This window comes from Camponotus vicinus, unplaced genomic scaffold (genome assembly GCF_025532165.1).
Source record: "Camponotus vicinus isolate PSW18456_S1 unplaced genomic scaffold, iyCamVici1.0 SCAF_6, whole genome shotgun sequence".
Taxonomy (NCBI): domain Eukaryota; kingdom Metazoa; phylum Arthropoda; class Insecta; order Hymenoptera; family Formicidae; genus Camponotus; species Camponotus vicinus.
In genome coordinates this window covers 526596-544450 of record NW_028141978.1, presented here as the reverse complement: position 1 = coordinate 544450, position 17855 = coordinate 526596, and the positions used below count along the sequence as shown (strand labels likewise).

Genomic DNA, 17855 nt, shown 5'->3' with positions numbered 1-17855 from the left:
TCACAATGTTAATAATATTTTATGCGCTACTGTATATGTATCATAACGCGTTCACATGTTGTATATATGTGCGTGTATGTGACAGGAATCGAACACTTCATTATCGACAGGTCATTGTTTACTCACGCGAATATGGCAGATCCGAACATCGCAGCTTTTGTTGAAAATTTAGTGATACTGAAATGAAATTTCTGGTCCATTACTGAACTCACATTCTTGCGTAGTAGTTGTTCAATGTTAGAAATTGTCTTTTGCTGTTTATTATAATTCTACATATTTTTGAAATTTTTTTTGTGCTCGAAATCGAATTGAAAACTAACCATCTTTTATATTGAGCTGTATGAAAAAATCAAAATTATTTTTTTTTCAATTGTAATTATATTAATTATTGTAATTACTATAATTATCTTTCATATTGAGCTGTATGAAAAAGGCAAAATTATTTTGTTATAATTGTAATTATATTAATTATTGTAATTACTATAATTATTGTGCAATTATATAATTAACACACACGTATATAAATGATGCAATATTATATATGTTATATTAATATATACATATATTAGATTATATAGATATATTAATATAGCATTTCTCTAATATTACATCGCTTCCGATACAAAAAATGACAACAAGATGATCACATGTTGTGATTCAATGGAATTCGGCGCGTGTTTGTCCGCGCAGTCACCGGCTACACGCGGTCACCTTGTGTTGTCATTCGCGCGGCGACACTCGAGTGAAAAGTATCAGCGCGAGAAGCTCGATGTGTGAAGGCATTATCTTTCGAAATATCGCGACAAATGCAAGAAAATCGTTTCCTACGAATAATCGGCGTAAGTCTATCGAAGCGTAATTAAAAATCGTTTAATTATCAGTTTTTTGAAGCGATGAAATCAAAATAAATCTTGTCACGCGATTTATCACAATGTAATTGTCGTATTTCTTTATTCTCTTATTTTCTCTTATTTTCGTTTTATATCAATCATATATCAATCATGCAGTTTTTCTATGCGCGATCTAACAATTGCTGTCATATTTTGCCGAAAGAACATGCTATGCGTTACATTTTCCATGAATTATAAACAGTTCTAATATTTTAATTCTTGTTTATTTATTAGATTTGACAGAAATATTTTTTTTAAACAACAATTTATAATAAATTTAGCATATCGTTTATTTTGATATTAAATTCGACAAAAATCATTTATTTTATATTGATATTAAAATTTAACTGGATATATTAAAATTTTATTAATTTTCATTTTACAATCAATAATATTACGAAGAGAGAATTGAATAAAAGATATTTAATCATCTACTTCAAATAGATAGTATTTTTATTAAACAATTATTCTTTTATATTAATTAAAACAAAAAACGAAAGTTTATTTAAATTTTAATGCAATAGATAAGCCATACAAAAATTCAAAGTAATTTTAAAAGTTTCGTAATAAGATAAAATGTAAATACTATAGTAAAGTAAAAAAAAAAACTATTAGAGTTTTTCCGCTTGCTTAAAAACGATGCAACTTCTCTCAGTGTTTCAAGGGTGAAAATCGTAAAGTCAAACAAAAAGCTTAATTGATGTACCGCTCCGATAGAAGAACCACTTTTTCTAACGTTACAAGCAAACTCAAAGAAGTGTTCAAAAGAGGGGATTTTAGAGTTGATATATTTAATCGTTTACTGAAATGCATGCCTGGTTGATCCTACATGACTTTCCTCTTATAAGTAGCTATATTTGAATATATGATTGTCGCGTCATGAAGATGACAACGTGAAAACTCGGATTGTCAAAGATTCAGATTTCTTAATATTTTATTGAAGGATGAAGGAACAAAGCCCCCGTTGGGAGGTTAAAGAACTTCACTCTCGTTTTCTCCCCTGAGGGTGCGTTTGTCGTTTAGGGCTGGCAACTTCGAGACGTGGTATACCTGAAGGGCGATAAGGGCGAGCGTTTCTGTTGGAATGAGTCAAAGTTTACTGGGGGAGGCGGTGGCGGCAACGATAGGAGGAAAGGGGGGATGATTCGAGACGGTTGGCTGGTTAGTGGGGGTGAGCGTGCCAGCCCGTATAAGGCTCTGCCACGCGGTTCCTCTGCCACAGTCAGTCTAGTCGAAAACATTCGTAGGCGAGGGAAAACGCGTGTCTCATGGAAACATCGTGTCTTATTCATTTCTGGTAAAATATGATGGCAATTACCGTACGATAGATGCACCCTTTCGCGGTGCTTTCGATGACATCATTATAATTTTGAAGAATAGTGAGAACATGTAAAGTTACGTTGGAACAAGTGAGACAACGCAAATTCTGTGCCGAACAAGTGCGATTAAGTGCGTCGATCGATTATTCGATTTTAAACCTCACGTGGGCGGGTTGACTATCGATCGTCTTGCAATTTCATCGACATTCTCTATGTGGAATAAATTATGGACATGTCAATAATACGCAATTATTGTCGATGAATCGGGGTAATTGATTTCCGCCTAACGAGAGACGCATGTTCACGTGTCTGTACGATGCGGCTGCTCGGAGGACGCCGGACTTTTATCTCCGAGAATCGCTCCGTGATCCGCGATTTTATACGCGAGATTATTTCGGTCTCGCGTTATTCCGCCAACACTTTCGCGCGTGAGTTCTCGTAATTTTGTCACCTTGGCTCCATCCGTGGGAACTCGTCGGAAAAGTGTTGAAGTCACGTGACAACATCGCCAGCTGACAGTCAGCGTCCTTCCTCGAGGTTAGTCTCCTCTTATATCTATATTGTCCATTCAATAACATCCCTAATTAAAACGTTACGCTCGAACGACATTGTGCCAATTAGTTTATTGTGCTGTAACAAGACGAGGCTAAATATCTCATTCACATTTACTGGCCGTTTTATATATATATATAAAATAGAAAATCCAGAAAATCCGCGAAAAGATTTTTTTCAATTCACGTAGTAGTGCTTCACATATCTGTCACTCGATTAATGTGGTTTTTTGCGCGGATTTTACACTTTACAGAAATTTCTAAGTAAATATTCGACGTAGTAAAAATTGATTGAGTAAATTTTATTAACACTTCGTTATTTATTCAATTTATGCTGAAGAATCAAAATTTACTCAAGAAAATTATGTTTCAGAAATGAAATGAATTCTCGATATATGTCGAACAACATTATATTTTAACTTCTATTATAAAATTGCATTATTAGAAGATACATCTTACACGCATATATGTATATAGATGCATGTTGTAAATATATACTAAAGATTACATAAAACTAGAAGAATTTATATTGAACAATGTTAATTCAAATTTTAATATGTAAGGTACCAGTTTTTTTGTGAGAATTTCAATCATCCGCTCGGTAAAGATATAGAACGCCGCTCATCGCGGCAAATTGCAAATTTTATTTCGCATATTTTATTTTATTTTTCTACTACACATAAAGAGCATTACTTGCATATGCAGTGAGAGTGTGCTACGCTTAATAAATTAGCTTTAGTTTGCTCGTACGTTTACAATTAACGTACGTTACAATTACCGTCGAGGCATTAATCATTTTTATTGTTGCGAACCGGCTGCGCTCTTCCCTTTCTCGGCCAAATTTTCTGTTGGCCAACTCGGATGTGATACTTTTAGAAGATGTGTGTGTCCGAGCGAAGGGGCAGGGGGCTATTGGCGTTATTGGAGAATAAAAAAAATAATTGGACATTGCAAGCTCTATATAAATATCTTTCTCTATAAATATCTGTAAATATTTCTAGCCATTGTTACATTGCTCTTCAAATTAAGCTAAAAAAAGACCAAGATCGACCCGAATATAAAATTAGACTCATTTTTCTTTTAAAGGATGATTATATGACTTCATTACGTATTATTGCTAATTGGATCGCGACAACGGTGTATTGCTGAAATATTGCTTAACATCTTTTATTGGATTTGTACTTTATGTAAAAAATTTTATTTTGTTATTTAAAGCTTTAAAGTTATTTTTTTAATTTTGTAAGTAATTTAATTTAATTTGTACAAAATGATGTGATTATAATGAGCAATAATGGATAAAAGTATGATAGAACATTTCGAAAAAAAGGGTCACGGTATTGAGAGATGATAAATGATTTGATCATCGATCACGATAACGATAACAATGAAACAAACTGCAAATGGATTGCCACGTGGCAAAGTCGTTGCAACAGCTATCATTGTCGCAATATATCACTTGACAAGAGAGCCTCCGTCGGAAGAGAATCTATCTCATCCTTTAGATTTCGAAGTACTAAACGCTGGGCGGAGAGTATAAACTATGCAGCTAGAAACGTTGCAATTAACGAGGTGATAAAGAGGAATTGAACGTTGCTCCCGAATGTATCTTCTCAAGTGCAATAATTTGTGGATTATGTAATAAAACTTTAAATATTTGAATAGTTATTTTACATAGTTGGAGAATAATGCGAAAATAAATCTGTCAAATTTGTAATATCGTAATCATATTGATATTCATTGAAATTCATGATTGTGCAATTTTTCATACAAATTTTTATGGTTTATTATCTTCTTCTAAATTTTTATCTTTAACATAAAACGTATTGCTTTTTGCTCGATAAGATTACTTTACGCGTTAACTATATGCTCGATAACATAATTATATGCGTTCTTATTATATTTTTAATATTTATACAATTTAAAAGAGATATTTTTTTGAATTTTCGAGAGAAATGTAACAATGAGTAAATAAAGCGAGAAAAATTAAACGGATTTTTAATCTTTTGGCGCGATAAGCTTCCGTTAAACGATTGTTAAAAAGCGGCAAATAATTTTTGTCAGAAATAAACAATGCGTGCACATACGAAAGAATCTCAAGGGAACATAAAAATTAATTTTATGACTTGGGACGAAATTTCCCGTTTAATTTTCGTCGGATGACAATTGATAATTTCGCGAGAATATTCTCGCTAAATCTCGTCCCTTTTCCTTATCAACGCGCCCTTTGTCTTTTTCTTACCACTTTATTTTCGATTCTCTTGATTTCGTCGTCACGATAATTCAATTTCGGGGCTAATCGATGTAGGCACTGTTGGAAACGGGAGGAGAGATCGGTTACGCGATGGGATACTACTGGGATAGTCGAAAATGTCATTAAAGGAATTGGCCGGAAAGGTCTGCCAAAAATTCGCGTTACGGAAGATATCTCGGAATTCATGCCGATCGATTTTAATTTCCGGCTTCGTGTACCAAAACCTTAAAAACGCTTTAATGCAGTGTGTAAATATACTTGAAGAAATTTCAGATGCCAATATATATATATATATATATATATATATATATATATATATATATATATGTATGTATATTTTGTTTGAATGAAGATATTACATTCGACACACGTATTTGTATCAATATCTTTTTATTCTTGCACAGAATGAAATGAATAAATTTAAAATAAAATGATGATATTTTAGTTCAGATAGGGAATATTATATTTCGTTGTGGTTTTTGTTTATATATTTAAGTGTTTATAAGATTTTGGTTCTATTTTGTCGTTTGCTGATGCAGGATTACATTTATTACAAGTTAAGTCTTTAAAATATAATTTAGTATAGTACATATTTTTCGTAATTTTCTTGATATAAAACGAAATAAATTCAGGATTTATTGTGATTAGACACAAATTATAAACCTCCAAAATGGCGAAGAAAAAAAACATAGCGCATTTATAAGAATTAGGAGAAAATATTCGGAGAATTAAAATAATCGGATTTAATGTGTAATAAAGTTATCATATTTAATTCACAACTAACAATAATCTTTATACAAAAATCGTAAGCAAGTCGACATTTTTTATTTGTTTACATTTTTAATATGTCTTACAATTGATCGAATTAAAAAATTTAGCTATGATTGATCGATTTATTTTTTTGTTTACATCTTTTTATGTGTCATGGATTTTATATGTATCGCTAGAAATTTATACCTTTATCTTTTATATTATCTACTATCTTTTATAATAATTGAATTGTTAAAAGTACACAGCATGGCACGACACAGAGCCATGCTTAGCCCTACAGATTAACTCTGTGAATCATGATCAGTACTTTAGTCTACTTTGACGGATTAATTTAAATCCCTCGAATAAATCATGTGGCTAGTAATCACGAATACCGGCGAAATTAGCGTAAAACATATACGCCGCATACGTTTAATGGCATATTTTAGTAGCGGATCGCAGGTGGGCGGACAATTTTTGTCAGTCGACGTGTTTTTTCGAGGACGAAGTTAATTTAGTTACCGAAACGATGCATCGAATTCAGAATTTACGACTTTCATTTATTTTAATGTCGTGCATTTTAATCATGTAAATCCTGAGTTTTAGAAAAAAATTTAATTCATACATCTCTGTATTTTTTTATACACAGAAAGAGTATAATTATATATTTAAAAGTATAATTATATATATTAAAAAACGGCAATTCTTTATTGGAAAGTTTTTCCAAGTTTTAACGGAAAATTTAAAATATGCAAATAAATTTAGACTTATTGTTTGCGTTAACAACCAACTTTTTTTATAGATAAAATATAAATTGATGTATCTGTAGAATTTTGATACTTTATTTGCAAATATATTTTTTCTAGTATTATAATATAAAAAGTTTTATTAAAATATTTCACTCTTATATTTCATACTTTTAAAGATAGGACGTATAAACATCTTCTGTGGAGTTTAATCTTTTAAATTTCATTTAATTTCTTTATATATTAAATTTTAAATTTTGTATTGTAAATCATAGCTATGAATTATACGTTTCAATATATCGCATCTGGAACCGCGATTACGTTAAATGAACGCACCATAACGATCGATCCCGTGATATCGGTATAATTCGGTAGGGCATCGCAGTTTTTCCATGGATTTTCCACCCCACACCGAGAATAAACTTTCATTTGTATTCATTCTGAAAAATTATTCAGACTCCTATCGTCGTTGCGTTTGAAAAACAACCCCTGGGTCTTATTGTTTCACTTTCGGAAAACTTAGTTCTCGGCAGTAGATGATTTCTCGATCCTACTCGTCCGCCTGATCTTCCCCTATAATCCAATTTCATCCCGCTCTAGTAGTAATCTGAGTCTTGAGAGGTTGATCCAGGACTGGTTTGCCCTTTTACCCTAACCCACGTTATCTGACTTGTCGATCTGGTCAGCCGAAAATTAATCTTATTCGTGCCATCTTGCGCTCACTTTTTTGTAGAAGGTATTTGTCACTGTTCGCGACTCTTGTCGTCCGATTTGCAATAATTGCGGACCGATCCCTCTCTGGCATAGTGCAGTAAAAGCACTTTTTTGTCTCTCTAAAAAGTTGATGTCCTAGAGAGCAAAAGGATGTGCGTGATGAACTTTTCAGTATAATAAGCAAATGACAGAGACAGAGAGAGAGGAGGGGGAGTGGGAAAAAAGTTACATAAATTTATTTCGCCTGTCGTTAATCGATTAATCTATTCTTCCGAGATGTGTATACATAATTTTTTATTTAAAGTGAATTTAATAATATTAATATATGTATATGTTTAATGTTTCAGAAGTCTGATTAATCGTAATATCTTAATAAAATTTTCAACCGAGTATTTCATATCGGGGAATGTTATATTTTATAAGGACATTACATATTTTGCACTATTATATAAAAAATTTTTAATTTTTGATATCATAAAGTAGAATAATTTAATGAAATCCAAGTTATTTCTCGGTTTTATCGAATAACAAAATAGTTAAAAATAATCTTATTTCATATTGCGGAAATTGAAAGAGAGAGAGAGAGAGAGAGAGGACTCTTCTTGTAAGCTCGTTCGTCTTCTCTTCTGACTTTTGGCGAATATTATCGGACAGTTGCAGTCAAAGTTTGGCGTATCGATCATGCTCCACGTATAGGGTGGCGCGTATAGCGCCATCGGACCCGATAGTAATAATTTCGCGGTTAAAGCTCGCGCACGATAAGCTCAACTTCCCCTAAGTATTTGATCGTTGATATACCATTTCATGTCGATGCGGTGACATTACGACTTTGATACCGTTTTCGTCATGTCGGGATTCCATTTCGATCGAGCTAACTTGTGCGCTGACTATGCTCTTCCGTAATAGAAATAATTCTGTCGAGAAGAGAAAGAGAGAGAGAGAGAGAGAGAGAGAGAGAGAGAGAGAGAGAGAGATTCTCACTCTCTTTCTTTCTGTTTTTCGCTTCCGAAAGGAAATGTTTACAAGGACGATTCAGAGATATGGTTAGGATTTCGAATGCGTATCGTTTGCCAAATCTCGTTTTACACCGCGATCGATACTTGTAGTACCGTATGTTGGATACCTGCTTCAAGTCCCTGGATCTTTGTTATTTTCTCTTATTTTTCGCACCGCTCCTTGAAAGAATTCTTCTTTCATTATTCTTTCATTACGCTGTTGACTAAAACTCTTAATCATTCTTTTTATCTCATTAGAACTAGAATTTAAATTTTATTTACATAAGTCATGAAAAGAGAGAGAGAGAAAAGAGAAATAATAATAATGTAATAATCTATTATTCCCGCGTGACAGATTACGTCTAACCTATTATCACTTCTTAAGTCCACCTGGGCTGCGTTCGGAAATACCCGAGTGCCCCCGGGTATCATTTTATCCTTGTTGTTCACCAAATGTTAAACAAGGATAAGATGATACCCGGGGGCATGTTTCCGAACGCAGCCCTGTAAGTTACTAATATTCCCTATACGGATGCTTAGAACGAATCTCATTGGTGAATCATTTTTGCTTCTTAGATTCACTCGCAGCCAATGAGAGAACGTATAGACGAAATAATATTGTTTTTTCGCTTTTTATTAATAGAATAAATAACGATAATTATATACTTGAAATCTTCCTTGATTAAAAAGAAACTGATGTGCAAAAGATGATATCGATCTACGTTATAGTTATCGAGAATACGCGGCGGACAATCAATCCGAGCTCGGTGAAACGCATACTCCCTCCGTCTTTTTGCCAACCATAGGTTGGCAGCATTCGGGAGTAAAAATTGAGTTTTGATAATTTTAAAACGATCGGTGCGAGAGAAGAATATTTCTAAATTAATAAAATAAAACAGCTTAATGTTATAAGCATTGATTTTAATAATTTATTTTTGTAAAGACAACAATATTAAAATTCTTTTTTTCTTTCCGTATAATCTTATTTGCTTGTCTATTGTTCCATTGAAAAATATATCGTCATGTATATACGACATATAAAGCTGGCGGTGCCACCATTATATGTCATATATACATTTATTTATACATTTATTCATATCATACCGATTCTTATTATCTAGAATCCTGTAAACAAGAGAAGGAATCGGGACAAAAGTATCGATCAGAAGGGCTATGTATAAAGCGTAAGGCGACAATATATTTTGACACTTGGGCACAAAAATGTTAAAGATGTTCTGACGTTTATCTGAGAAAACTGATGAAAGACTCTTTTCCAATGCTTACCCTGTCGATTGGATGTCAAGAAACAGAATGATGATTACATGCTCGAATAACACTAAAGTGACATCGTAATATTATTACAAAGCGCATCGATAAATCTACTCGATGTCGATCAACATTAAATTTTTTTTTATGTGAGATGACTGGCAATCGTGCAAACATTAAGTCCGAATCCCGTAATTACCAAAAAATTAAAAAAAAAATGATAATATTATATTGTTATAATAGCAATATAAAATTTAATCTCATACTTTTATATCACATTCGATATTATTATCAATGATATTCTGCAGAATCACACAGGATTTTATAAAAATTATTATGAATTATTTTTATTTATTTTTATTTTTATTTTTTAATATATGTAGATGTAATTGATACTTAATTATTGAATCAAAAAAAGAGTGTGATTTTAGCGTGAAAAAAATTTATTTTAAGTTTCCGATTTATTTCTGTACAAAATCAGTTTCTTCCCTAGATATGTTCTGCACATATAATTTTATAAATATTGTTAAAAATGTATCTTTACAATTGTATGTCTAACAATATTATTTAAAGAAGATATAAAGATCGAAAGCACGTTCGCAAAGAAGATGACTAAATTTTTGATATCGGTATTTTCCGTGAAACTTATAAATGCGCTTCGTAATGTTGCCGTCAAATCCAGTTTTATTGGATTAATAACTTCCCGAGATCTTCCAGAACTACCATAAAGTATAGATATTACGCTGTGACGATTAATAGCCAGTCTCTCAAGTATTTAGACGCGTCTGTCTCTTCGTATTTTCTGTCCTCATACTCAAAGGAACTGCGTAGTTTGGGGACTCGTAACGAAATCTTGACAGAGACTCTTTCAGCATGTCTCGAAATATCATCATCGAAGAAGTTTCATATAATCGCGTTACGAACGCGCAGATGCGAAGAAGTACTTGCGAGCGTACGTTGCTTGAAAATCCAACGTGATAAATTCAATTTAAGATCGCCAGTATCGATATAACTTCTTTTCGGAAAAAATAGCTACTTCCTATTCTATACTTATATATTCATTAAGTGTAGAGGGTAGTAAGAAGTAGTAATTTTTTTCCGAAGACTCGCTTCTAAAATCGAATATCGAATATCCTAGTCAATCTGCAAAAAATGTCAATGAAAAATATGAAAAGATAAAAGGATATCTATATGGCTTTGGGATTTTTATTAAAACGTGGCGATTTTGCACGCAACGTGGATTTTTTTATACACACGTGGCTGATCGCCAGATGGCAAGCTAGAGTTGAATTTGAAACGATTGTTGCCTCGATGATTAATGTGATATTGATATTAACTATATATGATATAAAAATCGATATTATATTTTCCATTTCTAGCGCTTGGAATTGTAAAAATGATGGGTATTGTATTTGCACATTTTATTAATGGCAATCTTGTTTTTTTATATATGAAATTTTTGTTAAATTTAATTTTAAAGAAAATATATTAAATAGATTAATATAATCATTTTTTACATTTTCTTCAGGAGGAAAAAGAAAAGTTTATTAAAACTCGCGAATTTTTTGCGTGAGATTTATTTACTCTTGATATATGGATAAAAAAAATGCGTGCTCTGTGCACTTTAATCAGTGTCAGGAAAAAATTAATTTTTTGTGACACTCGTGCACTACCATCCTGTGTCTGGCTTTTATTAACCCGCAAAGACTTAAAATAGATTATATGTATTTCGAAATCTAATGCTTGCAACTAGAAGAACAAGGGATTTTTAATTAGACATCTTATATGTATAAAATACTATAATAAATTCTGAAAAATCTGTCGGTCAAGTTAACGTATGCAGTCTGCTTTTATTTCTTTTTTTCTTATGAATATTTATGACAGTCATATTTATTTATGAGGTTCTCTTGTTCACGTTTAATAAAACATGAAAATTTTCATCGATGCGCATTCAGATTTTGCACCGACAGCTCTTAACGATCCGATTTTAATTATTTATCTATTCGAAAACGCTTATCGCATGTACACGCATATTCATTCGCGATCTGCATTCACAGTTAATGCTATTCTGCCATGTTTCAGAAATATTAACAGATTTGAATTGATTCTAAATGATTTTCTCGAAAGAGGTCAAATTTTCTTTCTTTAGGCTAAGTAGATAAGCTATGCAAGAAAAGTTTAGATGAATTGCAATCTTAAAAACATAATTGTGAGCCGACTAATTAACTGAAATTTCCCGAGGAATAAAGGAATTCCTCTTCTGGATAATATCTTTTTGTTAGATTTCCGTGGAAATTACGAGAAAGGAAAAAGAAAACGGAAGAAATATTATTTACGATGGTGCAATCTACTTTATTCTCAAGAGTGATTGGATTTTTCTCGAGGAAAGGAGATATGCCTTGTGCGCGCTGTCATATTCCGTGATTCCGTATCTCCTTCTATATGTTTTTTATTGCGTAACATTGCATCTGTGCGTAAAAGCGAAAGAGAGATAAAATAGAGAGGAGGATTATCAACATTCCTGTAGCAATTCAATCGCGGAATCATGAGCCTCCAACCTATCACCCTCCGGGAAATAGGCGGAAGAGTATCGTTTTCCTCTTTTCTCTTTTTTCAATTCAAAATCGAACATTTCCGATATCCGTAACACATATTAAACTGCGTTATGTTAATTACGATTATCATTGCCTTGGGTTCACTGAGAGCGGACGGTATATTTTCGATCTCACTATAAATGTGGTTAAGGATCTTTCTTCACTTGCACAATTAAATATACTATTTATGAAAGATACGGACATTCATTGTTTTTTTCAATCTTTAAGTAACTCTTTCAAAATTTCTTAATTTTGTCTTAATTTTGTTATTATTAAGAATCGGTCTTCGAGAAGCGAACATAAATTCCTGCAATTCGAAAAATTGATTGATTGCTCTTGATCTAAATATATTATAATTATATATATTAATTATATATTAATTATATATATATATTATAATATATATTATAATATATATTATAATCTAAATATATTAATTTCGATAAATATGCGAAATATTGAGAGAAATATATTTTTTATTTCATACAACACTGGTTAAATGCTAATACAAATTTTCGAGATATAATGTGTCGCAATTTAGCAGAATAAAAGTCATTCTTTCTCTCTTTCCTTATATTGAAATTCTTCTCGCCAAGATATGATCGTAGATATTTTAATTTTGGCGTTTTTTCAGAGATGAGAGGATAGAGAATGGTCGCCAAATTGTGAGAATGAAAAGGAAACACTTTAAGGAAACGTTATAATATCGTCCTTGATACACGTACGCCGCTGTAGTAAAACGCTTCACCTTACGCTGCGGCGAAATGGACTATAAAGAATCGGATAATAAGATCGCTGTAATGAATAACAACGAGAAACGTTCACGACGAACGCAAATATTTATCGTCCAGTAGTTGCGGAAAGCAATTTCGTTTATCTCCGCATCAAGCGCGCCCGTCCACGTCGTCGTCGTCACTACGTGTTCCCGCGTTCACGTCGTGCAATTATCATGCGCTAAAGGTGCATTAGCGCTAATTACTGTGACCTATCAAATTTTAATTAAGGCATTATTCGCAAATTAGAGAGGTAAACTAGCGCAAACATGCGCAATAAACTCGCTGATCATATATCGATACGATGATGTTTGCGAGGAACAAATATCGAGTGCACATATGAGGCTACAGAATTATAATTAAATATTTAAAAAAATATACATATACATATATTTACAATTTATTTTAATTGTGCAAGTTGATGAACAAATTAGTAATTTGTAAAAATTACTATTAGTAACTGTGTAAAAATAAAAAGCATGAAAAAATAAAGAAGGAGAGTGAGTTTCCAGACGATGTCTCGGATGAAAGCTAAAAATAGAGAAGTCACCGCGTTATTGACATTTTTTTTTTCTTTAAGTCGATTTGCAGAAACGGAACACTTGATGCGAAATGTCGCTTACAAAGGGATTAGAGATGAAAGTGCATTTTCACGAGACACAAACGGTCTCGAAAGCAATCGCGTAGCAATCGTGTTGTAAAGTATCTCGAAGCTGAATATCGTGGAAACGGATAACGGGCTCTTCCATTACTCTTCATCTGTTTCGAGAAGCTTTATTATGCGAAATTTTTCGCGTATAATCGCTAATTAATATTCGATGGCCGCATACGCTCGTTGAATCTGATGGCTGACTGACTCTCTCGTCTCTGAATGGCTATCAATCGAATAATGTCTCCGCGCCGCGCGCGTCGATGAATGACTATCGATTAGTGATTAGTCGCCGAGAATCGTGCGGAATTTTGTGCCGCATGACCTTAATTAGAATTTCATACACATATCTAGCTTCGATATTCAATATGCATCCTTCAACAATAAACTCTAACAATACGTCAGTCTGCCAGCCACTGCCTTTTGTTACGTTTTTGCTAAAGAAGCATCCGATTCGAATTTTGTCTCGAACGATGAATATATATAAATATTATATACATGCATAAAAATATTTTAATTGGTTCTGATTAGAGATGAAAAGGATGCGAATCAATCAAGGAGATGGACCGATGAATAAATCGATGTAGTTAAACAAGAGCTTTAATTAAAACTGAACAATGTTTGCCTCAATTATATTTAATAATGTTTTATCATGATATTGGAATAATTCGGTGAGTTCCAATACGGCAATCTTTAGAGACAGATAAAATTGAGAAGTTCTGTTATTATGTGGCATCAATTGTCAATACATCTTTGTGGAGATATCGGTATTCATTTTAACGATTCTGAGTAATCGAGAAATAAGATATAATCTGAATTTAAATAAATCTGATTTTATATAATCAAAATATCTCTTAATTTAAATGACTATGAAATACAAGCATAATTAATAAATTATATACATATAAGTATAAATTATTGTAACGTATAGTTTTTATTTGCAACAGAAAAAGAAACTTTCCGATTACTGACCAATTAAATTTTAAAATATATACAATAATGTTGGAGAATAAAACGTTATAGTATTTTTAAAGCTTTTTGAGGACATTATCAAGGACATTTTCATTATCATCTCGCAATAATGATAATGCATATCGAGTATAGCAAATGTTATACGTATATTTTAGTTTATTTTAAATATTTACTTTTTTTAACTTGCAGGAAATTTTTTATAATAAATTATATAATATTATATAGTATAATAAATTACATATATACATACGCGCATAAGTACATTACGTAAGTTGATCACATGTTTACAGACAGATGTGCGGCTGCCAGTTTGCGTATGTAATTCTAGATCATACGGGTTAAAGATCTCGCGAGAATAAATGACCTCTGAGAAAACTTGGCGATAACTAGTGCGTTTTCACTTTTGTTGCATATTTATAATCGAATGAAACAAAGTTCAACGGTGTTGACAGTGTCTATTGATTTCGAAATCTTTATCTTGATCCATGGTTGCCGCTATTTACGTATTTGACAAATTGTTCAAAACAGTTAATAATATATCAATTATTATATCAATAAGCGTAAAGTATAGAATTCGAGCGCGCAAATGTTGTGTGTGCGGAAATTTTTATATTAATTTTTATATGAATATTTTATAATATTAATTTATATAATTATAATATTAATTTATAATATTAATTTTTAGTGTCGAGGGAAATTATAAAATTCCTGTAATAATCCGGATACCAAAATCTTCATCGCGAATAGCAGTGACCGGAAGTTCCGTATGCCCTGTCGAACCAAAACTTTACTGTTAGAACCAATCGGGACCGAGGTTGCGCGGATAAGGTCACCATCTACGGAAGGTCGAAACTCGCCAGAAAGCAGAAGTTCGTATCATAATGATGCTGAAACGACGACCTACTTTGCCAACTCCGACGGGAATCGCGGAAGTCCCGCTTAAAGCACGAATATATTGTCTAATTTAGAAACAGACTGTTGTATATTAATTTTTCCGTTTGTTTTCGTGAGTTGCCGGAAAATAGCAATTTTCAAATAAATATAACTTTCGAATTTTTAAAATTTTCCTCTTTTAAAATTTTTAAAATAATTCCTCTCGGGACTTTAGAAAAATTAATGTAAAAAATATTTCTGCATCCACACAAGGCGTATCCAAATTTTATACTTTATATCTTTTGATAAATTCGCATACAATAAACTTTTTCAGGGGCAAAATTTTAAACACAATTTTTCTATGTTTTTATCAATTTTTACAATATGTTCAAGTAACATAGAGGAAGTAAATAACATCTATATGCTTTGACTATCTTTTTCCGCAAGAATCTTTCATCATTTATTTCTTCTATTTAGTCTTCTTTGAACCTACGCGAGCAGGAGGAAAACAAGAAAGCGGAACAATAGATGTGGGTTGATTAAATACCGGATGTCTCGTTTCTTATAGAACTGCATGTGTAAAATTGAAGATGTCGAAATCAATTTAATATGTTAATATAAAAACAATACAATTAAAATAATACACTGAGAATAAAAAAATTGTTAATTTGACTAAACCGTTCAATATTTAAGTTAAACAGATGTTATGTTAGATTTAATATGTATTATTTAATTTAAATACTTAAATATTTCAATTAAAAAAATAATAATTTAGTTGAACGATTTAGTCAAATTAACATCTTTTTTTCAGTGTATAATGTATAACTTTATGATATTAACAGATTTATTTATTTTAATAAAGAAAATTTACAAAGCAAATAAGAGTCATATGGAGCACAGAATGCAAAATTTTATATTTTGTGCTTTTCGTTTCACACTTTTAGTTTTTATTTTTCTGAATTTGCTTGTACATGTAGAGCCTTTTTTTTCTTTTCTTAGTTGTCTTTAATAAATTTAGTATATTTAATATTTTTATTTCAGAAGATCTTAATTTTAAGAATACAAAATCAAAATTGCAAAAGATATATAATTGTTGAATATTAAATATTATATAATAGAAATCTCATGATGTCAAATAATCGGATATTTCAACGAATTCAATAATGCATGAAAATGCGCATTACTTTTTTCAAAGATCATACTATCACTTTAATTCCAGCAGTTGAAAATCGCGGAGACAGAAAGGATAATAAAGTATTTTATGTTACATTTTATTTTTAACCATGATTTCAAAGCCATTCTGTAACTCAATTCCGATGAAAGAAATCTCGGTGATCCATAAAATAATTCACGAGAGTCAGTAAGAATGAAAAGAATAAGCATCCCAATCTCGCGGTGTCATAAATGCACGTGTATACAATTGGGCATATATGTATATGTACGCACGAATGTTGGCCGATGTGTCATGCTCGCGCCCAGTCGATGTGTCATGCACATGTGTCTAAGGTGGGAATGAGCCACCTTTCTCGAAGTCATCTGCCTTATAAGGATGCGGCTGGATGCTGGGCTGTGCGCGCGAGATGCAATTTTGTGCATACATTCTCAATGAAATAAAAAATAACATCTTTTTTGTCATAAATTAAAATTAATTATCAAGATTAAAATTAATTAAAAATTAATTATTTAAAATTATTTAAAAATTTTATAAAGTAATTCTAATTTTTTGCTGCCATATTTAATTGCGTGATTTACTTGTTTAATTTTTGCAAAAAACGAAAAGAATCGGCGAATCGAGCGTGATGAGATTCTTGAATATAAACGCACAGGGCACTTATTAATGTACTCGACTATATTTAATAAGCGAATTCCGACCGCGGATAATGTTAATTGAGTAGGAACATCCGCGTGTCGTAGGAAGTTGTATCGAATTGGCAGGCGTTGTTGCGACACATTAACGTAGAAAATAACTTGTATTGTTATGCTATATTGTGCATCGTTGCATGCGTTAAAAAATGATTATGGTATAAAATCGTTGATTATATAATTTACGAAATGTGAGAAACATGATGGATAACAATTGAACAATTAAACTTTTACCAAGCAAGTATTAATATTTGTGTGTGTATTTGTTAGAAGAAAAGTATGAAGTAAAATTATATACGGAGAATTTTTTAAATATATATATCCTGGATATATCTTTTCATAAAAGATCTATTCGTATTTAAAATAGGACGAAATATATTTGGATTAAAGGTCTCGCAACAAGTGCGTTGCTATAATTCATGTTGTCACTCTTGCATACCTTAAGAAGATTTCAGTTAAGGATGTCAAGGAAACTATGTATGCCTGCTTAGTAAAATCGCTATTACGACTCTTTGCCTGAATTGGCATTACATGCGAATTCAGCATATAATGCAATTTATCCAATTTGGACGACAAAAGTTTATCTTAACAATGAATTTTTTTTCGTGTCTTTCTTTCGAATTAATAAATAAAATCGCTTAAAATAAAA

General features: G+C 31.8%; 1 protein-coding gene across 1 annotated transcript in view; it reads left to right on the top strand.

Moving 5' to 3' along the window:
- Positions 1-15439, top strand: part of LOC145972659 (uncharacterized) — a 50279-nt gene extending 34840 nt beyond the window's left edge. The window contains exon 5 of the mRNA XM_083101425.1: positions 15156-15439. Coding sequence (XP_082957551.1) covers positions 15156-15267 — 112 coding nt within the window. The 3' untranslated portion in view covers positions 15268-15439. The remainder of the gene's footprint in view (positions 1-15155) is intronic.
- The last annotated feature ends 2416 nt before the right edge of the window (positions 15440-17855 follow it).